This window comes from Fringilla coelebs, assembly GCF_963513975.1.
Source record: "Fringilla coelebs genome assembly, chromosome: 2".
NCBI classification, from domain to species: domain Eukaryota; kingdom Metazoa; phylum Chordata; class Aves; order Passeriformes; family Fringillidae; genus Fringilla; species Fringilla coelebs.
In genome coordinates, this window is record NC_140029.1 from 60,855,009 (window position 1) to 60,881,349 (window position 26,341).

The 26,341-nt window shown below is 38.2% G+C and overlaps 1 protein-coding gene across 1 annotated transcript; it reads left to right on the forward strand.

Moving 5' to 3' along the window:
- The first annotated feature begins 1,584 nt into the window (after nt 1-1,584).
- On the forward strand, nt 1,585-23,878 carry DNAJC15 (DnaJ heat shock protein family (Hsp40) member C15). Its single transcript, XM_084226285.1, has 6 exons — nt 1,585-1,715; nt 8,159-8,210; nt 9,622-9,695; nt 16,350-16,426; nt 18,290-18,360; nt 21,453-23,878. The coding sequence occupies exons 1-6, from the start codon at nt 1,614-1,616 to the stop codon at nt 21,521-21,523; spliced, it is 447 nt and encodes a 148-aa protein (XP_084082411.1). The 5' UTR covers nt 1,585-1,613; the 3' UTR covers nt 21,524-23,878.
- The last annotated feature ends 2,463 nt before the right edge of the window (nt 23,879-26,341 follow it).

Below are 26,341 nucleotides of genomic sequence, written 5' to 3' on the forward strand. Positions count from 1 at the left end.
GCTGAGAGGAGCTTCAGGACGGAACCATAACCAGACCCAGATGCTTTCATTCCTCCCCTCCTGGCTTCCAAGGAAAACAAACTACACTGTTTCACTCCTGGCAGATGATACATTCTCCTCCTGTTGATTATCTGGTTTGCTCCCTGTAATCCATATGCTTCCTGCGGCTCTCTGTCCAGAAAGCAGCAGCAGGGGTGTGGCTGGTGATATGAAAAAGATGTTTTGAGCACTGTTCTCCATCTCAGAGTGTGCCTGGATGTACTTGTATGGACCATATTATAACCTAGTGTCTTTGAGAGTCAAATTTTGCTTGGACCCTTACAATGACATAAAACACCTCTTGAGTTCATAGATTATAATTCCCTTACAAAGGTGATCAAGCACCTGACAGGGGCAGATGCTCTTCTGGATTTGATACTTACAAAGGAGGAAGAATTTGGCTGCTGTGACCAGGAGACAGTAGTATTTGGGCAAAATAGCTTTGGATTAATGAGAACAGAATCTGCCCTGTTAAGGGGTCTCAGAGATCAGCTTGGAAAACTAAGGAAGAGACCCAAAATTCCAAAACTTTCCATTTATTGTTTTTTAAGATGAGTTTGCTAATCAAGAAAGTAGTAAGCGACACACTATTCTGCATCAGTTCTATGCAAATAAATGAATAAAAAAAGATTAGTTGGGGACATTTTTATTGATTCTAAGATAAGTTTTAAGTTTCTAAGAAATCCAACTCCACTGAAGGTTTAAAGAATTAATCATACATGATTGTATGTTATATGTCCAATGAAGAAGTAAAAATGAATGCATTTCTTGACAAACGGATCATCATGCAACTTCCAGTGACTTCTGTTCAGTAGAAAGTTAAATTTATACATCTTTCTTAAGTTAATGAAATGCTGTATGCGGTCAGCTCTCCTCTGCGGTACTTTAAAAAGATACTTAAGAGATGCTCAGAAGAGCAATCGTCGTTTGAAATAAGAGGTAAGGAGAGCAATTCTTTTTGTCCAGTCACACCGCTTAGCAACCCGCAGATGATCCCATTCCATCGCCAGCACTACCAGGCAGGAGGGAAGGAAAAGCAGCGCAAGGGAAGAGCCAATTTCCTGCTGTAGGGACAGGGCGCTGAGCATGTCACTGATGGTGGAGTGGGACGAAAGGCGATGGACCACTTCTGCACGGGGAGGCATCACAAGAGGAGCACTGCCAGAAGGGCGAGCTACCATCCAAAGTGGCAGCATTTGCAGGGAACCAAAGTACAAACAAAGTGAAACATACACAGACATCAACTGAGGCGCAAGCAAGCACGTAAAGTTTAAAACGCATTTTAGCGGTTTTTTCCCCCAGATTAACTACGCTGTATACTTTCCTTTACATATATCCCTGCCGCCCCCTCTTTCTAAAGTCCTGTATTCTGAAGATGGGCACGAATAATTTCCGTGTGGCCTGCATGTTTTCCCCCTGCTGATCCCATTTGCTAATGCGCCGATTGTCCCTCATCGCTCCGTTGCCCATTTCTCCCGGGTTGCGGCGCGCCTGCCCTGGCCGCGCGGGAGGAGGCGCTTGGCGCTCTTTGTCCCTCCGGCCGACCCGTAGTGTTCGCTCCTCCTCGCGCCATCATGGAGGGCGCCGCGGCCTCCGCCGAGGGCCTGCGCTACGCCGAGTACATCCGGGCCCCTACAGGCGCCGGCAAGGGCCTAGCCGAGCTGGACCGGGGGCTGGTGAGCGCATGGCGGGACCCCCACCCCCGGGGCCGTGAGGCGGCTACTGCCCCGTCCGCGCCCCGGGCCTTCAGACGTGTGAAGGGTGACGTGTGTGAGCGGGCGGGGGCCGGGGCTGCGGGGACGGGCGTTCTGCGCTCCCCTCGGGGAGCGGGGCACGGGGTCTTTGGCCGTGCCGCGTGTGCAGCTCAGCGTGGGCAGCGGGCGTGGGCCTCCCACCCCTGAGAGCAGGGCACAGCCGGGGTTCGTGAGTGCTCGTGGTCCCCGGGAACGGCAGGAGGCAGAGAGGCCTCAGTCGGAAAGTTTTGTTAGTGCGTTACACGGTTGGTGTGGATATATTGGCTCTGGCCTACTGTGTAAGCACACGGCAGCGGGTTTTGGATACAGGGGTAGGGTGGAAGGCAAGAGAGAAGAGAAGATGTGATTTAAAGAAGAATAGAAAGAGAAAAAGAAAGAGAGGAAAAGTGTGAGAGTGAAGGAGATCACCAGTCCTGGTTCCAGCCTCAGTCCAGCTGATGAAATGTCCTGGGGGTGTCTGGGGGATACTTTTCTATGGATAGGTTTTCCCTGCCAAGAAGACAGGTTTCTCTCTTTGAACGCAATTCTGGAAACAGGCTGGAGGGCTTGGGGTATCTTTGGTGGTCTTGATCCTCCCCCCATTACAGTCTGTGCCTAGTGCTTGGCCTCATCCTTGCACTGTACTCCTGTGTTTACTTCCAGAAGTTCGAGCAGGGAAAAGGGCTGCCCTGCCTCTGCATGGTCCCCTTCTCCAGCCACATCTTGTTCCTTCCCATGGTGTGTTAATGCCAGCGATCCGTGGTTCTTCCCAGCAGTTCTCCTCTGTCACCACGGAGAGTCTGTGGTTGGCTCCTCACCCAGTGTGTGTTTGGCACATACACATTAGTCCCTTGTCTGCTGCGATTCCACAGCAGGGTACATGGGAACGCTTCAGCCCCAGCACTCACAAACGAGGCCAAAAATTTTGTTCCCTGCCATGAAAAGGTGATACCTGACGTGTTTTTACCCACTGTGAAAGTGTTATTACCACAGACAGGTTTGAGTGTTGGAGGTTTTGTAGAGCTCTGTTTCAGAAAAGTAATTCTCATGTGGTATTTTGTACTGTGGGAAAGGCTGGGTGGAGGCAGAGCATCTCCAAAGTTTCCTATGCCGTATCCTGCTCTAGAGGAAAGGATGCTGGGATTTTATCCCTCTTCTTCATTCCTGTCACTTCAACTGGTTCAGGGAACAGTGAGTTCCCATTGGAAAAGAGAATTGGGAAAAACACACAGCTTTAAAGCCCCAGATGGTGAAGTTTTCACATTTTTTAAATGGCTTTAAAGTCTTACTTGCCTAACCTAATTGTGTGTGTGAAGTTGTTTCTACAATATTTCTACTTTTTTAAAATACAGTTGAAAAATCACAGTTCTCTAAGTTATTTATTCATTGTTACTACAGTCTAGGACTTTTTTTTTTCCCATAGAAGAGTCTTCCTGTGTATTTAACAGCAAGTGTGTGATCTTAAGAAGTTGGCTCTGAAACTCATTATTGTCATGGCCATTCTCCCTGCGGAATGCTGGCAGGAAATTCTTAGAATTTTGTTGAGTCTTTGGGCCTTCTTGCCCATTTGGGATAAAAATCGCATTTGGAGTTATCATGGCTTGCTTTGTTGTTGTGAGTATTGTCACATTCTTACTGAGGTCTGGAGACTGAGGTGGGCCTGAAGAGGGCTGAAATCTGGATGTCTACAGTTTTCTATTGGAATTTATTCCTTAGTCCACGGTATTAGCTGAAAGTCACCTGATCATGGTCACATTGACTCTCATAGTTGTTTTACAAAAGCGTTTGGAGCAATGGAAGAGCAGCAGTGGAAGCGTGAGGAGTCTGTTCTCAAAGATCACCCACAGGAGCCTTTGTTAATTAGTGCATACTCAAGAGGATTGATTTAAATACCTTATGGTAATTGTTCTGTTAGTGAATCTTGCTCTGGTTCAATTTCCTACAAAAAATCATCCAGAACTGTAGTTGTAGCTTTGTATACAAACCAAAAAGGTTGCTGGAAATTAAAGGACACAAAATTATGTGAGAATTGTGTCCGTATGGAGAACAGCATCCAGCTGAAATGACTTTTAATTCACTGTAGGAAAACAAATTAAATTTCTTAGGAAGCTTAAGACTAGAGGGGAGACACTAGATGATGAAATCAAATCGGTTGCATAGAGTTTGTAATATAATCCCACTTCACAATGGTTCTGCCTCCATATAGTGTTAGTAAGGTGGTTTGCTCTAGAGCAGTATTCCAATAAACTGTAGCTACTCTTCTGAAGAATAGAAGCCTTATTCTCTCTTCCATACCAAACAATCATTTATATTTCCAGTCAAGAATTTTTATTTAAGGGAATATCTATTTTCAGAAATATTTTTGTACACTTAGTTAATATACTTTTATATCCTACTTCTTAGCAGTGTACAGAACTAAAAAAAAACCACAACAACCAAACCTTAAACATTTTTAGTTAAGCAATTTATACTTTTGTGTACTTGAATGTAGGTACCTACTTCCTATTTTGGTGGTCCACAATTAAGTATGAATTAATTGCAAAATGCCATTCAACTCATGAAAACAAATTATTATTTTCTCTGTGCTTTTTATTCTGTTGTGCTCACTGTAGGGTTTTTGAGGCAAAAGACTGTAGGATTCCTGCTGTGTGTGTGAAGCTTAGTAGTGAGGAGAGCAGAATATTTTCATTTGACTGAGAAGGGTGTTCCACTAGTTGCAGTAGAAGAACCAGTTTAAAATCCAAATTATATGCAGGCAGATAGGTTTTAACATTTGGGAAGCATTAGCATTAGCAGCCCATTGTCAGATGTAGGAGTGTTGTGCTGAAGCTTTAAAATTATGCATTTGAAATTTCCCTTTTGTTTATAAATTTAACTTTTTTCTACTTCATAGAAGAAGAAGAAGCTCTAATGCTAAGAACTCCATATGTAATTTTATTTTTTGGGTATGTTTAAGTTAGAAGGGCACCATGGATTGGGGATTTGCAAAAATAATATCTCATCCTCCCCTGTTTCTTCTGCTAAAAAATTAAGGCTACTGGAGAATTAAATATTAAAGGAATAGGCAGCAATTCTCGGTTTTCTAACATACTGTGTGTTAATTAACATGCTTTATGGTCTTTTGTTTGCCAAATGCTTAGGTAAATCGGGTCTTGGCAATTGCCTTTCTAATGCCTGTATTTTTTTATAGTAATTTCTGAAAAGGATTAAGAAAATTCAGATTTTACAGATTTAACATAACTTTTTCATTAGTTTCCTTTAGCAGGGTTTGTTACTGAAGACTGAATTACATAGTAAAATTAAAATACTGAGATCAGCAGAATAGCATGGGGTTGATGACTAACCTTTGGGAGCTGATTCATTAAATAAAGAAAGGGACAGATGTTAGTTTTTAATATTTTATTTCTTTATTTTTCCCGCTTGGATTGTAACATAATGATTTCATTTAAAATCCACATCTTGGAAGTTTCTTAACAGCATTTTTGGAGGGAGGGAAGGTCAATTCTGTCATAATTGAAAGTCAGTGTGTATGTATTTATTTATTTATCCCTTATGAAATGCAATTTCAAGCAATAGGAGACAAAAATGGTCATGGTGCTAGTTGTATTAGCATGCTGTAAATGAACTGCTGCCTTCCACAGAGAGAGCGAGTTGCTTTCATTTAATATTGACGTGAAAGGAGTGCATTTAATTAAAGCTTTGGACTTTATATTTCAAAGCACCAGGCTAACCTTGACTGATTCTTTTAAATATTCGACTGAGTTGAGAGAGCATGGAAAAGGAAACTGAGTCAAGTTGGACTTCAGGAATTTACTGGTTAACACTTGGAGTTGCCACTGCTTTTATGATACTCCGTGTCAAGAAAAAGGCCAAACTTGCAATCTCACACTGATCCAAATTCGTCTTTGTCATATGAGTATAGTTAGGATACATTCACACCATAGCATTTAGGATGCTTTTGGTGTGTCGAGTTATCACTTCTTTGCTAATATGTGGCAAGTGACTCTTCTCTAACATGCTCATAATCAAAATAAGGTGAGTTACCATAAACCAGTGTTTTTCAGATTTTCTGGTGCCTGTACCTTACTTAAATGTGTGGACAGTCTTTTGTTCCTCTCTGTCTTGAGCTTTGTACAGGTTTTACCAAGTTTTCTGTCTTGTGTTTATTTTCCCCTTGATTTTGCATCCTGCTGCTATTCAAGGGCTGCTGCCATGGTTTGTTTTTACCCACTGTACTCTGGGCAACAGTAGCTTTCCACTGACTGCTGGTGCTTTCCCCTGAGGTTGGACTAATGCATTCCAGCGGACATGGCTGACTCTGTCAAAGGCCCTCAGGGGTGTCTGCATTGTTCTCCCAGATTACTGTGCAAAAACACTTGAGCTACTTCTGCACTGAACTGACAGAATCCTGGTGTTATTAGTCTGGCCTCTGTGCTTGGTCTTGCCTGTGATGAGGTGTCTGCTGCTAATCCTTTGCTGGAAACCTGCATGTCTTGTAAACTGCTGACTTAAACCACCTTTTTGGTGACAAAGCAAGTATAACTTAATTTGGACAATCAAATGCTAAGAATTTTGTTTTTGCCAGCATGATCTGTTTCACACATTGTTGAGCTCTTAATTGACTGTAACCACTTAGTAAAAGATTCTTGCTGTCAGTCTGAGTAAGTCAAGGAAACTCTTGAATATTAATCCATGGTCACAAACCACAAGACAGAATAATACAGAATTCCTATAGTGTCATGATATTTCTGGAAAGGTGGCTGTTTGTGGTTTGTGTCTAAGTGGAGGAATTTTTTTTTAATGTTTGAGTATTGAGAGCCTGGGAAAAACTGATTTGTGAGAAGAAGTGAAAAGAGTTTTAGTTTAGTGAGAAGATGAACTTATGCTTCACAATTTTACATCATTTACCATTTAAGATAATATGCTTTAACATTTTCATGGGGAAAAGATGAGAGGAAATTTTGTGGAACTGAAAGGAACAACAGACATAAAGCTACTACATTATTTTTACATTCAGAAATGAATGATACTGTTGAGACTGCAGACCGCACTGAAATGGAAGAGTTAAATTACTAAAATGAAATATACAGGCAAATATCTCAGGCAAGAATTCCCCCTTAGGTAGATGAGAGGTAGGTACTTAGTTAAAATCTGCAACATCCAGATGCTAGATCCAGAGGAATACAGCTGCTTCTACCGGTGACCTCAGAGGAGGCTGGGACTTCTGTCCTGAGCTCAGTGCTACAGGCAGCAGTCACAGCCACTCGCCTTCAGAGCCAATGCTGTAGGAGCCACTGGGCATGAGGGCAGCACCAGCGCCTGCATCTTATTCAGCTGCCTTTTTCTGGGCAAGTTGCCAACCCATGATCTAGGTCCTACTAAGCCAGCTGTAGGAAGGCTTTGAAAACAGTATTTCTGAACTCTTCCCCTGCTCCCACAGTCTAGAAATGAGGTTGGGTACAATTGAAAACAAAGTATTTTAGCTCCAGAAATCTTAGTGGTAAAGGCACCTGGGTTCCAGATCCAGTTACTAGGGCTTTCACGTTGAAGTTGGAGCTTTAAGTCCTTCAGTCAGAATTGCTTGTATAAAAGGTATAAACCAGCTATGGGATAATTGTGGAAGTAAGTAATATATAGAAGAGACAGTCTGGTGGTAAAAGCATTTTCACTGTCATTATGTTTTGAATTCAAGATAAACCTAATCTGATTTCTCAGGTTTGCTGGGGGGAAATTCAAGGCATTATTGAACTGTCATATGATAAGACAGGTAATACCGCAGATGACTATTTCCTTTGTTTCAAAGATTGCCTGGAGGCTTTTCAGAAGTAGAGAGCTTGTTTCCCTTCCTGAATTCTGCAAACATGGGAGAAGGCAGATCTTTCTTCAAGGTTTACTTCATATCTTTCTTCAGCTTTTTGATCAACACAGGAATACTTCTTACCCTTCTTAAAGTGCCTGACTTTTTCAAGCACCGAGTAGGAGAATACATACACCTGATATGAGAGTTATGAGTTAGTTCTTCATGTTTTTGTAGTAAACTGATACTTTGTTATGTAAAACTAGACTGCACAAGTAATTTCCAATAATTCTGTATAGTTATGTTTCTTGTGTTTTTATCAGTGCATACTATGAGCTGATTTCAGTGTGTGTTCACTGATTTGCTAGTGGGTAGTTCAAGTTAAACCTGATACAATGGTAGGGGTTAATGGGACTGAACTATAAAAATCTAACAGCCTGTGGAATACAAAACTTACTTTCATCGCTTTTGTAGCTTATAAATGAAATGTCCACATCAGACATCAGAAATGCTCTTTGTTAAAGTAAAAGGTGTGTGTATATCAAATTAGAATTCACGTGTTATTCTGATTCCTGTTTTTCCGCTTTAGGCCAGGACTATGATAGCGCTCGGACTTGGCGTCGCAACTGTTGCATTTGCAGGTAAGGTAAATTACTGGCAGAACTCTCACTTTGTGAGCTGCAGTCTCCAGAAGGGTTAATGAAGTTTTTATGAATATAATAGTGGAAAGTGGAAAGGTTGCTCTAGAATACTATGGAAAATTGTGTCCACCTATAGAAGTCATAAGAATTGTGTCCACCTTCAAAGTAATAAATTCCAAAATGCTTTTTGAAAACGGTGGAGAAAGTTGGAAATGTAATTTCATGGACAGCAGCTAAAATGCTCCGCTGCTTTTTGTCTGTAAAATGAAAGGTGAAAAGTTTATTTTCTTAATAACATATTGCAGTCTAGAGGCCCTTTAGTACAGAAGAGTGCAACAAGATGCTGTGATGTGAAGGTGATGCTCAACAAATTGAAATAGAGGAAAATAAAAGGTGTTAGTGACTAGTGATTTATCATACTGTTTCCATACTTCTTTTTTTATTACCTGAACTCTTTGCATCTGGACTGTTTGTTACTCTGAAAAATAGTCTTCCAGTTTGAAGACAGGGCATGAGTTTAACATTAAGCAATGGTTAACAGAGAGCATTAAGAAGAGAGTGAGGTAATGGTACATCACAACATTTCAGCAGAGATAGTCTAATGTGGTTTTGACTCCTGTGTTACTGTAGGCACGAGCTTAGATTGCTAAAACTTACAGAGAGGATATGTGTTGTAGGAATAAATGCAAGATGCTATTTGAATGAAGCAGAGCCACATTTTATAGTTTTTCCATTGTGTGTAATATTAAGTTACATTGGTAAACAGTAGTTAAAGCAATAACTGGGGAGAGAGGATTTACATGGAAAATCCTCCAGTAAAATGGCATAAATCTTGATTCTGCTGTTGACAGAACTGCTTTGTTCTTTTGGGAACACAGCCTTACAGGGATTCCTCTAGTCTTTCCTGGCTATAGATAGTCAGTGCTAGTGAGGAGTTGAATGGCTCTGAATCCCAGAAGATTGTCTTTTTCTAATGAAATTAAAATTGCAGTATTTACAAGGTGTGTAATTAAGCATACAGCATCACAGCAAGAAATGTGTAGTACATGGATTTCTTTTTTTGAAGACATAACCTTTGAAGAGTAATAAATAATGTATACCCAAAGCCAATGTTTCAAACTACCCTTTTTTTAAAGTTCACAAGGCAGATATCTTCATTTATCATATTGAAATGTATTTAAATCTATTTATTTAGTGAATTAAATAGTGAGTAAACACAATGGGTCTTTGCAGTCCATGACTAGGTTTTTAGATGCAGTGTACTAAAATTCTTCTCCCTCTCCCAATAGTTTGGGGTTTTTTAAAAACAAAATTCTTTCAGCTGTAAACTGATGAACATAAATTGGAGCTTGTTTGTGGGGTGGTTTTTTGCATTTTAGTGAATATTTCATTTAACCTCCATCTTTTTTAGGTCGTTACGCTTTCCATGTTTGGAAACCGTTGGAGCAGGCAATTACAGAAGCAGCAAGGAGGATTTCAACTTCTGTAAGTTTAGATAGTACTTTATGCTAAATTTATGATTTTGTATTTCAAGTATTCAGAAAGGAGACATTTTATGTTAAATACAGTAAAGTGACAGGTAGATAATTTTTTTCCTAGGGTAGGGCTGCTCCCTGCTGTGTAAGTTCTGGCATGTTTTCTTCTATATTTTAAATTCCTATGGATAAAGCTGTATCAAAAGATGTTTATGAGTTTGATAAACAGTTGCAGTTTTTTATACTGATGTTCCTTGTTTTGGAACCCTTTACTAGTAAGTGTAAAGATAAATTGTTCAAGTACGCAGTGAGAAAGTCACTAATTCCTAAATATTGCAAAGTGATGACACACAGTTTCATTTCCAGCAGCTAAAAGTGAAAAAATTTAGTCTTTTAGATACAGTGTTAAAAATCAAGAAGACAAATTGATGAACTGCTAGGATGGGTTGCCAAGGAGATGGGAGAGCTTTTGTGCTAGTTAACATATGAGTTGTCTTTTTCTTCTTCTTTGGCTAATTTGAACTTATAACCAGGTTTTTGTTCTTTGTTTTTTTTCCTACTGGTTAAAAAATACAATAATGAGGTACAATATCAAGAAGTAGAGTGTTGTGTGGGATGCATATGCAGGGAATATTTGAGAGCATTTACTTACTGCTTCAGTGGCTATGTTTTCCTCTGGTAAATAAATACATGTGTTCCATTCCTGTTTGATTGAAGTAATTCCCAATGAGCTAGATGTCTGCTTGTAGCAGTATGTTTCTTCAGAGTTCATAGTCTGTGTACACTTACCCACAGCAAAAGAATGCTATTCCCTTCATGATGCTGATGGGTGAGCGTGTTCAGGGAGTAGTTGTTGCAGATTATTATTTCCTGAAAAATATAATAAAGGTAGGTTTTTAAAAAACACAATATTAGCATTGTATCTACTAATATTAGGCCAGTTGCAGCACAGAGCCTGTCTAGACGGACACTGCAGTCCAAATTAATTTGCCATCTGTACTTGGTGTTCCTGTGTGCTGAAGGTGCAAGCTTGATCAAGGCAAGCTTCCTGGGGAGGAGATTCAACTGTCCTCCTGGGGCTGGTCCACATTTATGTTTGCTTGCCATGTGTTTCAGCTAGAAACAGTGCTCCTGGAAAACTTTTTTTGTTCTCTGCCACTCTTATTGCATTGCTGTTGTGAGACCAATGTCAATTTTTTTTTCCTATTTCAAAAAAAAATTTGAGATATTCCCATATTGCCTGCCAAAACAACAGAGGGGACTTTAGGTACTGTGAATTAAATTGCTTTCACATGATACAGATACAGGCTGACTTGCAGACTTGCTAGATGTAGCTGGCAGTACATGTGGCTTCAGAGTATGGAGTGCTTCAGTCTTCTCCCTCCCTCCCTCCCTAGCTGTTTTACTCCAGCCATTCTTTTTCTATCCATTTGTAGATACAGGCTAGAGAATCTAAATTCAGATACATTCACATAAGAAAGCATGCCGTGACTCTTTTTAACACATTGAAATGTGACATGCTACTGCATGGAGAGGTGTCTGTTCCTAGGAAACTGCACCCCTCAATACTGACTGAGCCAAGCTCATTACAGACCTATCCCATTTTTACCTCTGTGACTTTGAGTCCTACAGAATTCATGAACAACCATAAAGAGCAAACCAGGAGCTTCTGCATTCTAAGTGTTCCTAGTCCCTGGAGCAGTATCCTCTGTCTGCTTTCACATCCTACCTTTCTGCCCAGAATTGTGTGTTGATTTCCAGTAGGGTATCTCTTCTGCTGTTCTATTTCTGAACTTGAAAGTACAAGTTTTCAGTGTAAGATGAGATCTACTGGAGACAGTAAAAAATTTCTTCCCGTTTGCCATTTACTGTGTGTATTTTCTGGCTTTATATTTTTGAGAGGATAGTGATAATATTTTTCTTCTGCAACCATGGTCCAAATTGAAGATCCTTGTATAATTCTTGGCCAGGATTATTTGATTTTTACTACTCTACAGCTACTACTTTCTCAGTTTATATTTTAATTTTTTTTCCTCTCCTTAACAATGGATTATTTTCTTTGAAACAATAGAGAAAAGATTAAATGCAAGGGTCCTATATAAGTGCTTATTCTCCAAACGGCTTATTTTAGTAGTTTCACATGACTTTGTGGAATATGAAGCTGCTGAGTATAATTTTTGAATTAGCACTTTCATCACGTTTCTTGACAGCTTATTGCCCTTTACACTGTACTGACAAAGGTTACCAAGAAGTTGGTACTTCTGCCTGTGCTTACTGGGAAAAAAAATAAAAATCTCATGACCTTCAGTGTCTGGGCTCAATGTTACTTTGCTGGGTTTCTATGGTGAAGGCACCTAACTTGGTCTCTATAATTTCCAGTGCTTATTCTAGCTTTCTAGAATGAAACCTTGTCCCTCTTGCCCTTCTTTTCCTTGAGAGTCTGTGAAGAGCTGACTGTTGAAAAGCTAGCTGTCTCCCTCATTAAGCCCCCACTCTTCCTCCGCCATTTACAAAGTGTCCCCCTCTCTGCAGTAGAAATCACAGTTGATGTTGGTCCTTCCCAATCACACAAGGTAATAGAGATGCAGTTTATTCTTTCTGTCTGCTCCCTAGGAAATGATTTGGGAAAGGTCAAGCTGAGCAATTACAAAATTATCATTTAAAATGCTGCTTGCTGTATCTTGAGGATTTTACACTTCCTATTTACTTACATAAATAAGTAACACGTACAGTCAACAACTGCACTCACCTTTTAGTCAGAAGTAGAAGCAAGTAAATGCTTTATTCTGAATTTTTACATCTTATTTAAGACAGTCACTTCATATTTAAGAATATGTATTTGTAAATGCTTCTGTAATTTAGTCTTGAAGTTTTCTACCATCTTTCTTTCAGTGGAGAAAGACACTAGAGGGAACATTGTCATTACCACTCTATGGCAAGTCATAATGCTTGCTCCCACAGAACAAGCATTGTTTTTTAGTGTGACTGTAGTTTTGTCAGTGGTGTCAGTGACACTGTTTTGTTCCTGTGTGGAGTGAGAAGAGTGTTGCCAGTAGACGGTGCATAGCTCTAAGCAGTCATTTGGCTTTTCTTCTCAGGGTTAGTGCCATTAGTTATACTATTAATATTTCCTTAATGTGTGAAATAAAGAAGCAAGTATTTCAATAGCATTCATTTGCTTTCTTTGTGGAATCAGTGATATTGAGGATTGAAAGACAGAAGATATTGAAGACAGACACAGAAATTCTAGGCCAAATGAACTATCAAAATACTCAAATCCCACAATCACGAAACTCTGTGTTCCATAAGAAAATTCTGTCTTCTGTAGCACATAATTAGGTTTTCTCACTGTATTTCCTTTATTGGATCTGATTCTGCTCAGACTCATGGAGTTCTGAATTGAGAGGTAAGGGTAGCAACTCTCTCTCTCGTTCTTAATTGAAAATAAAGTTTTTAGAGCACAATGCAGTACATTTAATAAGATTTCTTTTCTAACTGAAGTTTAGGAAGTTAAAACTGATATTAGCAGAATTGTATATTATATCACAGCTTCTTATAGTTTATAGTTGTAGGGTTTTTTTGTGTGTTTGTTTTTTTTCGTCCAGTGTTTGTTCCCTTTTTGGTGAAGGACTGTATTGGTCGTGGAACAGGAGCATACAGTTTTCAGAAAAATTCACTACTCCATGTAATGTAATGTATGGTCTCAGTTTTGGTGTTTTCACTCTGTTAACTGGCATGGAAACAGTGATTATGCTTTCCCTGTGCTACAAAAGAAAAAGTATCTTGAAGATGTCATGGTCCCTGTGCATTGGATTTTCTTATCTGGTTGCTTTTGTGAAGATTTGCAAGACCGAATAGATGTTTGCAAAGCAAATGCAGCCATTTTCTGTCCCTCCCTATGCCCCAAACCTATTAATAGCATTTGTTCAGAAAGGAGGACTTACATAAATTGCTAAACAGTAATAATATGCAAGGAAATTAGGTAAATTAAATGATACCTCCTCCCCTTCCCCCAAAAAGTACAAAGGAATGAAGAGCTCATTTCAATGATTTTTCCAGTACAAAATTTTCTTTGCAATTGCTGGAGCTAATAAATAATCAAGTGTCTAGGGCTGCCTGCTCATCAAGGAGTTCTCATAACAGAAAAATATCTTTCCAGCCATTACTTAGAATTTACAACTAGGAAAAAAATGTTTTAGTTTGAGTAGCATGCAAAAGTGCTTTCATTAGGGAGCTAGAAATTTGCCTACGTGTTGCCTAAAATGAAGTCTTAGTATTTTTTCCTCTTTTTTCTAACCAACGGGAAAAATGCTTTTATGTGTAATTTCCTTTTGCTTTAAATTCTGCTTAGGATGGAGATCTTAATTTAGGAATTGATTATTGTTTCTACATCCTTCACTTATGAGAAGAAAATATTTTTTTCGTGGAGACCCATTCAACAAACTGTTTTTGTGTGAAAGGACACAGGGTACAGAATTTCTTTTTTCGTTCTTTTTGGAGGTGAACCGAGGCTTCCTAAGGTTAGAACAGTGGTAAGGAAGTAGGCTTTAAAAACATGAAAAAATACTTCTGAATGTGAGCTTGCAGCCATCTCTCCCTAGTTTCTCATTTTAAATAGTGTTTTAGATGAAATCTACCAAGAACAGAGACAAGCTGTGTTAAATTCAAATGTTGCTCTTCTCTGCATTAATAGCAAGCTAGTGTTCTCCTGCATTAGAGTTGTATGTCAGAGTTGAAAGGCAGAGAAGAATTCAGGAAACCATCTGCACCTAGACTGCTTTGGGAGCAAATGTTTCTGGAAGAACTTTCAGAGAGCATTAAAGTATGCTTTTTTCTTTTGCATGTAGTAATTGTTGGCATTGTTGCAAATTTCTGTGCAGTTCTGCTCTTCGAGGGTGTTACCTGTTGGCGATTAAATTATTGACATCATTTCCCTTCAGAGAACCAGAGAAGTGCTGTGTGTTCCCCCAGTGTTGCACCCTCTAACCTGTCATGTCCATGTGCACTGTTCCAGACCTGGTTTGTGTTACCCTGTAGTTACAGAAGTGGCTCCTCCACAGATTCTCATTGTTGGCATGCCGTGTCCACAGTTCCTTCTGCTTTGATACCTGTAGTGTTACAGTAGTGGTTACTTTGTTCATGGTTTGGGGTGGGTAGAAGGAAGATAAAATTCATTTTGGATGATAACAACACACTAAAAAAATCTCTTCTGTGGTTGCATGTGACTTTATGGTAGTAATAGGTGAAATATTTCTGAACCATGCTTTTGGGTGAATATCTTTCCTGAGCTAAAAGGCTTTTCTTAGATGTCATAGACAGAGCTCTTTAAATGCTATATAATGGTTTTGAAATTATATAAGAGAGCTTGTGTAGACATAAGGCAAAATTCTCACTGAATATGAATGGCTTTATTTAGTGAGAAGAGTGTTTTTTCAAGGGCCAGGCATATTTTACTTGGGGGTAAAGGGAATACTTAAAAATAGTCTCAGCTCTCAGGCCAGACTTCCCTTTGATAGCAACAAAAGAAGCTTATTTTCCCCTGGTTGATAGGTTTTGCATTGAGGAAAAGACTGTAGTCTTGTTGAGTGATTTCTGTGTGCCAGTTCTCCAAGGCTTGGAGCTACATCTTCTACCTCTGGGACTTACAGAAACATTCACATTGTGATCACTGCTAATCATTAATGATGGTTCCACAGGTTTTTTTTCATAATTTAAAATAGATTTATGGTTGACAAATAGACTTTCAACTCATTCTCTATGACAGTAGCTGTAATGATTTACTCATCTCCATCTCCTTTTTAATGTTCTTTTCCCACTGTTTTTTCTTCCCTTCTTGAAACAATGGATAAAGTTTCATATGACAATGAGTTTAAAAAATTTACCCCAGATCCTGTTTCTAATAGTTGTCAGTCATTGGTTTTGAAGAAAGGATGTAAAGGCTTAGGATTCCCTATATACTTCACTATTTTCCAGTGTTCTCCAGCTCAGTGGTTTCCTAAAACAGAAATTGTGGCTTTATGCTAAGCCTTCTTTTTTTTTTTCCTTGTTTCTTTCTGTTTATTTTTCTTGTTTCTTATTTTCCTTTTTTTTTCTTCTTTCTTTGTCAGAATTTCTTCAAAGAACTCATGATACAATTTTTGAAGTAACATTCCTTCACATCAAATCTATTCTTATGCCTATTGGGGTTTTTTACCAATTTGCTTTGTAGAAATATCTGGAGTGATTGTCCCTAACATCCATGGATGCCAAAATATTGTCACTTTTTGCATTTGTCATTGTGATGGTACCAGTGCTGTTCTCAACAAGTATCCTACTTTCCCTCCCATGCCCTTCCCAACACATGCGCTGTACCGTCCTGTGCTAATATGTACTTGGACTCTGAACTTTTTTCCTGGAGGCAGGATTTCAATGATTGTAGCTATTAGTATCTTTTATTAACAGTAGAAGATTGTGAAAACATAGGTAGGTTTTTTTAAGTTGTTTTTTGTATTCATTGTCACTCAGGAGAGATCGTTTTATATTATCTGGTTTCCAGTCATTCCATGCCTTCAAAATAAATTATAGATGAATGTAATGCTCTGAATGAGATCATACAACTACACTTTAGTTCCTGGTACCTTTTACACGAACTAATTATTGCTTTTTTTCCCTTTCTTCTTCTTAGAGTCTTTCATCATACTATAAGGGAGGATTTGAACAGAAAATGAGTAGGCGAGAAGCAAGTCTTATTTTAGGTGTAAGGTAGGTGTGTTGCATCAATATGTTTTTACTTCAGCAAGTATTGAATGAAGCAGATGCATGTTGCAAGAATGTGGAATACTCTTGCCAAAACCATCACTTTTTTTGTAAAAGACTTCTAATGCCTTATAAATTATTCTAGTACTCTGCTTAAACAAAAAAGCAAACAATAACATGCTCAGAAAAGATGTGACTTTTGTTTGGATTGAAGGCATGGTAACATCCTGCGGTGGAGAATTGTTCTTGCTGTGCCCTGGGTCCCTTTCAGCAGAGCCACTCCCCACTCAGGCATTTCTCAGCCTCTAGCATTGCAAGGGAGACTTCATCCCAAGAACCAGGCTCTACACCCATCCTTGTGGAATTTTGTGAAGGGTTCCTGTCAGCCCCTTCCTGCAGCCTCTGGAGGTGCCTCTGAATGTCAGCCCTGCCCTCCAGCATATCAGCTGTTTGTAACACAGTGATAGACTTCGTGGCCACTGGGTGATGTTAAAAGGCAGCATGATGTTGGTGTGAGTCACATTGCGAGTCAAGGAAAATATGATTTTGACATTATATATTTTTCTCCTAGTGATAAAGAATCTTTAGAGCCTATTGTGGGATAAACAATATCTTGCAAACTGAGCAAATTTGAAGTAAACCCCTCATTTCACAATTGCTTCTTTGAGCAGACATGCATGATCTTCTGTAATATGCAATTGCCACTTTTCCCCAGTTATGGTTTAGAACCATCTGAGGTTCTAAATGTGGTATAACAGCTTTCCTTTTCAGTATTAAAAACAGCTTTACAAATCAAAATATAGATGATTGTTATTTATGGTTATGTGATAAATCATTTCAGTTTTGTATCTATATAATCCAAGACCCTTCACCCTCTGTTTGTTTCTCACTTTCTATGTCACTTTCTGTTCAATTGGAGTATTCTTTTCTTATGCAGTTCTGTGAACTATTTTTGCAACATACCCTAATTTCACTGTGACAGAATAATAATTAGAGAAGTTGTTTACCTCGGGAATTTAGTTGGGCTGATACCTTGCCTTCAACCTGTATCTACAAAAAGATTAATTAATTGAATCATCACTGATTAAGAAGTCACCTGAAGTGGAAAACACTGATTCATTTCTGCATACTAACAAATTATAAAAAACTGAACCATTCAGACTGTCCTTTTGCATACAAGAGTTTTACTGTGTTGGCATACTGCATCCATGAGTGGTTATTTGTCTGGTAAGGTACATATTTTGTATTTAATTTAGGCAAAATACATATTTTATGTATGTCATTGGAGTAAACAATATTATGTAGGTAGCACCTGTAAATCAACGTGTCCCTGAATGTAACACGTTGAACAGCTTTGCAAAAATAACACATACAGGCATTATTTTCAGGCCCCAGCAGAAAGAAAAAATATTTATAGCTGCTATAAAAATGTTTACAGTAGAACAAAATGTGATAATATTAAATATTTGTTGTTTTGTCACTGGTCATAAAGATATTTATTTTCTTGGAGGAAAAATTGTGTTTTCTGCATTTAATGCTAGAATAACCAACCAGATATACCCTAGAACTGCTAAGGCTATCCTGTTTTCCCCCCCTCAAATTTTTTATTTTAAATGAGTGGATGTATTACATTTTACAAAAACCTGAAAGATATTTATATATGTCACATACACAGGCTTTTGAAAAATGTCATTCTCTTTGCCTTACATGCCTTTGTTGTTGTTGCTTCCTCAGAGGTGCAATTTTATGTTTTGTCCACAAGATGGTGAAAATCTCAAGTTTCAATTATTTTTGAAGCCAGTATACACTGTTAATTTTTAGCCTGAGTGGTCTGGCATTTCTTGTAAGCACTTCAATTTGTTTTTGCAGTCCATCTGCTGGCAAGGACAAAATCAGAACAGCGCATAGGAAAATCATGATTTTGAATCATCCTGATAAAGGTAAATAACTATTACTTTTCTTAACTAGGGCTGGAAAGGAGGAGGCTTAAATGAGATCCTTTAAGTTTTCTGACTGTGTAAATAACCACATCAAGTGCAAATGTTTGTTGTTTATTGACTTGAGCTTCTGTGTGTCCTCTCAGATAAACTGAGCTTTATGAACCAGTTTTACTCATTTTTATTTAAAGTTGTTTTCTGTACTTGTGCTGCTTCAGTTAAGACTATGAGCTCAGGGACCAGTTTTCCACACTTTGCAAAAACTTTTTGAAAAATAGAGAAAAATAAGCTATCAAAATTTTACATTAAATTAAAATTCCTGTTTTGAACTGTGATGGGCCAGTTGCATGGATGAAAGTAATTTTCTGTGGGGAAATGTTTTGCAGTTACTACTAAGTACATCATTGATGAATTTCAGACTTTATGGAATTCACTTGGAAAGAATGTAAAGCTGGGCACTTGCTTTACTGGCCGGGTTTTTAATGTAAATTTATCTTAGAGAAAGGCTATTATTATAACTTTAACTACACTACAGCTGGTTGAGAAAGAAAGCCCATATGTTCATTGCTGTCTCTGCTTTAAAATAACAGATGGTGAAGAGTTGCACTGTATTTCAGAAGTCAAAAGGGGAAATCAGAGGGTTTTTATATCTTTTTGACAGAATTATAGGCTCCCTACCAGCACCCCATTTTAAGAAAATGAAAAAATGTGTCCACTGGCCATGGGAAGTGTTTAGGTGATGCTTTCCTCTCTTCATCCCTCAGTGTAGTTTAAAAGCTGTCCTGCTTGTTTGATTTCAAACTTTAATTTTTTACTCTTTTTGTAATGTATAAGTTGCACAGACCTAGAAAGGAAATTCTCTTCATTTCTAATATATTACAGTGGTCAGAAGTCTCTTAACAACCAGAGTCTCTATTAGGTCAAGTTTTATTAATAATCACTTCTACATTTATTGTAGCAGTATGTGGACACCTGAGCCAAAGAGAATTGTGATTCTCCATGTGGATATTGAGTGTATGTGAAGAGATGCTTCCTGTTAGGAAGATCCTAACGACCCTAACAAAGATTTTAATGCTGCGCTCTGAGAGTTTTAATGCCCCTGCAGCTGGGCACAGTGTAGGTTTGGATGGATGTAGTGAGCGTGCTAGTGAGACACGGAGCATTTTCTCAGTGGGAGCACCAGTTGTAGGGATTTGTGCTTCTCAGTGCCCCTGAAGCTCTTCTGTCATGGCTGTAGAAAGAAACCTTAATATCTTCAGCTGCAGAGTGAGGGCCTGGAGTAATCTTGAACATGTGGCATCACAGAGAGGCTTGTTTGCTTGTGTATAGATCAATTCTGGCTGTGGGTAGCACAGATGTTCATTTAAAAATAATATTCAATGGTATAATGTAATTTTGAAATAATATTTTACCACCTGGAGATCATAGAAGAAAGAGCGGTAACTGAAGATTTTAAGTTACATGGGTTCTGAGATCCAGACTGTTGGAGAGAGAAATACTAGAAATAAATAAGAAATTTATAGAATTCTGCATAAAAACATCCCCAGAGAGTACTACTGAAATGGTTGCCTGTTAATCTTTACAGTTCAGTTTTAAAGTGTTTTTATATTGATACATTGTATGTTAAGTTATCAGTTACAAATTTTGTGAAAAAACATTTCTCACAGAAAAAAAAAAAAAAGAGAGAGAAACCTTTTGGACTTGCCTTAATTATAAACAAACACTTAGGCAATCATGAGATTGAATTTCCTCTCATTGGAGGGCTACAAAATTAATATGGCACTTAAGGATGTAAATGTAGTGAAAACACTTCCAACAGATTTGAATTTAGTTTAAGATGCTGTATTCTAGACATGTAGAAAATCAATGCACATTTGAAAATACTCGGAATACATTGTTTATTTTAATTTTTACTGTTTGTTTGATCCTCTTATCTACTCTGTGAAAGAAACAGTAGTCAATGTAGTAATCCTAGCCCTTGCTACAAAGCTACTTGATTTAAGAAAAGAAAAAAAAAATTATTTTTTCTATAGTCAATTCATCACTCATCCCTTGCCCTTCCTCACTTTCCTCCAGTGTGGCTTCCTTATTAGAACTAAAACACTCAAACAAAACCAAACCATGGAAAAGAGCTTAATTTTTTTCCAGTTGTTATACTACACTATGAAATTACACTGATTTGGATTCCTGCAGCAATCATCTAAAGAAGTCTTTAAGCAAGCCTCACCTTTTTATTTGTATGTGTCTACAACTAGCACTGCATGTTTCTTCTATCATTGTTTTTTTCTGATTAATAGAATGAAGGAAATGGTGAATGAAAAAAATAAGGTTGAACAAATGCCTTGGAAAAGGCTATGCAGTGCACAGTACTGCTGTAATCACATTTTCACATTAAAATATAGGTGTATTATAGTAAGTGGTAAGTTACTGATATAGACCTTGCAGTGTTGTTTTTGGTGACTGTGGGCAGATGGCTGGCACTCAGGGGGAGACTGAAAAAAGCCCAGACACAAAAAGCCTGCTGAACTGTAATCAGGTGGTTAGATGGAGCATAGAGCAATGGCAGTGTTCAGCACGAAGAGTTAGAAGGTGTACCATGTTTAAGTAGCTTTAATATGATGGTTTCTGGCTGGTAACTCTGGGCATCTCACACCAGGAGATGCTAGCACAATAATTCTTTGTCAAAGTTATTTTAAAACTTTACCTCTCAGTTTTTAGTGTGAGTGGAAGTAATTGCTGTTAGGTTTGAATGAATGTTCAGGACAGCTGACCTTGCATACATTTGCAGTAGTATCCCGCTGCAGATCTAAATCACAGGATGGAAAGTGATTTTAGTCTTCTCTCTGAGACAAGTTGTTCTGTGTTATTCTACAGTGATTTCAGTTGTTCTGTGTTATTCTACAGCGATTTCAGTTTTGATTACATTTTTCATGTTTCTTTATCCATTCATTTACTTCTTATCAATGTCATTTTTATCAAAAGGATCTGTGTAGGAAAGAGATTAAAAATGAGTAATAAAGAGATGTTGCAAGTGAGGTAGTTTGGTACTTAATACTAATGTGTAAACAGTATTCCTTTCCCCTTTCTCTTCTCAGGTGGATCACCTTACTTAGCAACAAAAATAAATGAAGCAAAAGACTTGTTGGAATCCAGTGCCAAAAACTGAAACCCGAAGCGTTGGGTTATAGAAGATTCAGCAGATATATTGTGCAATAACTTTCATGTCTGCTTATTCTGCACAGTTTCTTAACAGTGATTGTTTATATTTATTGTTATAATTAAAATATTAAGATTATTTAAAAGGAAACTGAAATCTTTTACAGTTAGTGTAAAGTTACGTACAGTTATGCCCCTGCAAGGAGCAGGGAGTTAGAATGATGATCCTTACAGATTCCTTCCAAGTCAAGATGTTCTATGATTCTGTCCCAATTTTAGTGTATTCTTACTGAATTATAATCCCTTATGACCTTGAAAAAAGTTCTTTTAACTGTGTTTTTTTCAGAAGTACTTTTTTGTTTCTTTTGTTAAATTTTGGAACTTTTGAAATAAAAATTTAAAAACAGTGTTTAATATAGGGTTGTTTCTTCATTAGTTAAGAAATAACCCTATCTTTAGGGTCACAATAAAATCTGTGACAGTGCATTGAGTCACTGGAAATATGACAGATCCCATTTGGCAAGCTTTCAGCACCACCTTACGCTTGAGTCTGTTCATTTGTGAAGTAGTAGGGCTTGTTCATGGATGCAGTTTGAGAGCTGCAACTCAGGACAAAATGACTGATGGGACTACAGAGAGCAGCTTCTACTTAGGTGTGTTTTTGGGGCTTGGAGCTATGAAGGAGGATTCTTGGGTTTGCTTACTTCTTTTACATATTAAAGGATCTCTGAAATTGTCAAGTAATTATTTAGACATGCTTTTACTTCAAGTCAGAGTATATTTAATCTCTAGCAGTTGGGATAGATATGGGGTTTTCTGCAAGGGTTTTTATGGCAGTGGGATTGAAGGAGGTAGGTCCATGTGGCATGGTTTAGGTGGTTTTTCCAGGCTGCTGCTTGTCTAGGTTAGCTGAGTCATGTGAGCCTGGTGTAGGACTGATAGCAGCAGGGAACAAACAGGAATACCAGCTTTGCACATGGCTCCAGGAGCACTTCCTGGGTTAGTTCTTCAGTAATGCTTACATTTCTGCATTATGCTTCATATCCCAAAGCATACATACCTCCCTCCTTATGTAGCATCCTAGCAATCTTGTGCTGGCTTTGGGGAATCCTGAAGCCATGGATCTCAGACTTCAGAGAGAGCAAATTTTAATTGACAGCTCAGTGTAGGTACTACTTGGGGCACTTGGCTGCTGCAGATAACTACCACTAAGTTGTCTGCAGTTGAGTTAAATCTCCTAAGCACAGACAGTCTAGTGCATTCAGTGCAAGACTGAAAAACCTCTAGTGTCCATTCAAACTCTGTCATTAGAGGTACAACAAACAGCTGACTGAAGTGCTACAAATACAAAATTTAGATACTCCATTTTCTAGGTTATTTAGCTGGAGGTAGGTGGCTAAGAGCAGTTAATATGAGGTTGGATGCTTTAATTATTTATTCACCAGAACATGCATTTGTAGTTCATCCAGTGGTGGATGTTCAGATTATGTGGATTTTTCCTTGAAAGGAAGAAAAAGTATGATTTTTTTTTTAAATCAGGTTCCTCACACTTTGTCACAATTCCCTTACTTTCATTAAAGGGAGATGAAAAATTTTAAGTCTACCCTAAAAGAAAAGAAAAATTCTAAGTACTTTAGAGACTTTTTGCAATTATAGTGGCAAGGTGTGGCACAATTTCACTGGATAAAGCAAAAAAGACTGCCAGGAGAAACCTGCCTGGGAATAGCATACGCTATACAAGTACTACAGTTGCATCATATAGCTAGTGTTCTAATACAGGAATCTTGAATGAAAATAGTTTATTCCTATGCCGTAGCTTTGATTGGCTCCTGTTAAAGGAGTAGCCATCAATTAATACACATTTAGGGTTTGTCATTCTTTTCACTGGTGTATCAGTCTGTATTGGCAAAAAATAAAACCATGACAGTTCTCATGTTGGAAGGAGACAAGTGAATTGCTGGTGCTCCTAATTTTCTGAAGTGGAATCTGTGAGTGATATGAGTCATTGTACAAAATCAAAATTGATGTGAATGGTAGGTGGTAAAAACATTCTGTTTAATGATTTTGAACTGACTGGTTGTTGTTTTCATATAGCTACCTTATTTTTCCTGAATAAAATGTGTTGCAGAGAGCTGTTCTAAAGCATCAGTTAAAAGAGATGCGTTGAAGATGGCTTCTTGCTCTGTTCTTAAGAAAGAATTCCCATGTCTTTGTAAGAACTAGAGGGTTTGTTTTTTTCTGTGAGATTCTATTGATAATTTCCTTCCTGATATAATTATTTATATCTGATTATTTTGGATGCAACACGTTTTTCTGCCTTTCAGTTATGAGAGAAATTGTCCTTAATAAAAAGAAATAAAACTGAGTTCTGTTTTCTCCATTTTTTTTTCAGAACAGACTACTGACTGCTGACAAATTTGATAAATTAACAAATTAAATAATTCATCAGATTAACTGGCTCGTCCTATCTCTGGAAAATGGTGTAAAATGAATGAAGCTAATGAGGAGCAGTTGTGAAAACATCACACATACAATAGCATTTTTTTTCTTGTCTGTTTACCTGCACAGCTTGCTTTACTACTAAGTGATGTTTAGAAGGATGAATATAGGACAGGGAAAAGCAAATCATGGAAGTGCTGCTCGATTTGTTGTTGTTGATGGTCAACATGGCAGGCTGAGGAATGTCTTTGGATACTGCCTTGCAAAACAGCACCTGGATTGATGCTCAGCTGAGCTAGGAAGAACAGGATGCTACTATTTTTAAAAACATAGCCTGGTAATTTAATTTTAAAAATATTCAGCCTCTTGAGACTATTTTCTTTACTTGTCAAATGGGTAAGTGTTTTTGTGTAAGGAAAGTGCATAGAGGTTGATTTATTCTGGTGCAATTTCTGTCCATCTGTAGTACAAGCAGACTCATTTTTCATGTGTTGCTTTAATGTTCAGAAAATGTTCATCTGTAACTTCTTAGCTTGGGAATTCCCAGGTGTTTTTCCACTTGGATGATAACCAGTCCCAGATATCCTCTACAGCTTCAGAAGTCAGGCAGGACTGAGTGCATTTATATGGCATTGCTGTGGGTGATTCCCAATTTATTTAATGAGGCAGGACTTGCTCATCTGCCTGGTTTTTGCTCTTAGTCGGTGGAAGTTTTACCTAATATTTCATTCTTTGCCTTTCATACAGCAGAGTTAGGGATAGGTCTACAAAAACACCCAGTGAAATCTGGGCAGAAAGGTTATCTGCCTTTGCATGAGTGCCACTTGCAAAACTTTTCCTGGCTTAGGATGGGACTGGAATAAAATGTACACACAAAACCTTTGCCTGATTTTCTAGATAGTTTTAAAGGTAAAAAATTCCTGTCCTGTGTGCTTGGATTTTTGCTTCTGTATAGGTGTAAAATTACTTTTCTCTTGCAAGGTCTTTGCTCAGTTCAACACTTTTCTCATCCTTAAACCAACAGATTGGGTGTCTGGTGTCTTCAGTTCCCTGAAAAGCCTGGTCTGCTGTCTTTGGTTGTAGGGTGCCTCCTCAGCCTGGGTGTGAAAATCACAATATCTGACCTGCTACTCAGGTGAGACTGGTGATGAAGCTGGGCTGAGGAGGTGACAGCGCTTGCTCTGCTTCCTGCTGCAAAATGTAAGGCCTGTGAGATGCCTGGGCCTGAGTACTGAGCTCAGGTCAGCTTCAAACTGTGAAACGATGCCTGAACAACTTAAGGAAATGCACCAGCTCAGGTATTCCTGACTTCTTAGGAGACTCACTTCCCCCAGGTTGGTCTTTAGGGTTTTTCCTTTAATTCTGACTCTTCTATGAGCATCTGTATGCTAGTCTGACTTTGGCAAGCAGCACGGTAGACTGGCACTAAATGGCCAGCTAAACTTTCCCGAATTTTTAATTGAAGTATGGCAGAACAAATGTTTTGTGTGGGTCATAAGCAGCAGGTTTTTGTGTGTAGATTGCAAAGCCACATTAATGAATTTGGCTCATCACCAGCACAATCTTGGGACTTTTAAACTTTGTCATTTCAGCAGTCAAGCAACAGGTTGTATGTACATGCTTGTATAAGCACACACATGTTTATACACATACACAGAGCTTTTCTGGATCCTGTGTGGAATTTTCCATCTGTACTGGGGCACACTTTTAAAAAAGAATACTTCTCTTGATTTTTTTTTTTTTGCTTATTAAATTTTCCAAATCAGATCAAGATAGCAAAAATAATGCCAAAGTAAATTAGAGGTCTTAATTATGTGCATAAATAGGAAGCCAATTTAAAAAAAATCAATACACACCACCCAAATGTCTCCAATTTTTGCATTTTATTGAGTTTATTCTCAGTGTTGCTTTGGTACACATAGAATGTAGTTATGAGTCTTTTAAAGAAATAGTGTTCTTCTGTCATCATACTGTATTTGCCTAAGATCCTTGTACCCAACTTTTTTTAAATGAGGCAAAAAAAAAAAAGACAGCTTTTTGGGATGTTGCCCAAGTAAAATTTTCTGTTTTCAAATGATTAAAATTTAATCTACATTTAAAATATGCTTTTGTATTTTACTCTGGGGGCATTGAGGAGGAAGGAGGGAATTCTAAATCATCATTTGATGTCTTACTGATTGTTAATGGTCAATGAACCATGGGTACTCGTGAATACTTGAATTGTCAGCCTAGTTAGCAATGCACCTACTTCCTTTATTATTAGGAAATCACAAAACTATACTTAGAATGAGAAATATCATTTTGACAATGGTAACATAATCAGATTACCATTCTTAAGATTTTTCAAGAGGTAGTTATGGAACAGAGTAATTGCTCTGCACCTTCATAT

Coding starts and splice junctions, on each gene's coding strand:
- DNAJC15 (XM_084226285.1), top strand. CDS start 1,614: ATGGAGGGCGCCGCGGCCTCCGCCGAGGGCCTGCGCTACGCCGAGTAC. Junction 8,211..9,621: donor CGCAACTGTTGCATTTGCAG/GTAAGGTAAATT, acceptor CATCTTTTTTAG/GTCGTTACGCTTTCCATGTT. Junction 9,696..16,349: donor CAAGGAGGATTTCAACTTCT/GTAAGTTTAGAT, acceptor TCTTCTTCTTAG/AGTCTTTCATCATACTATAA.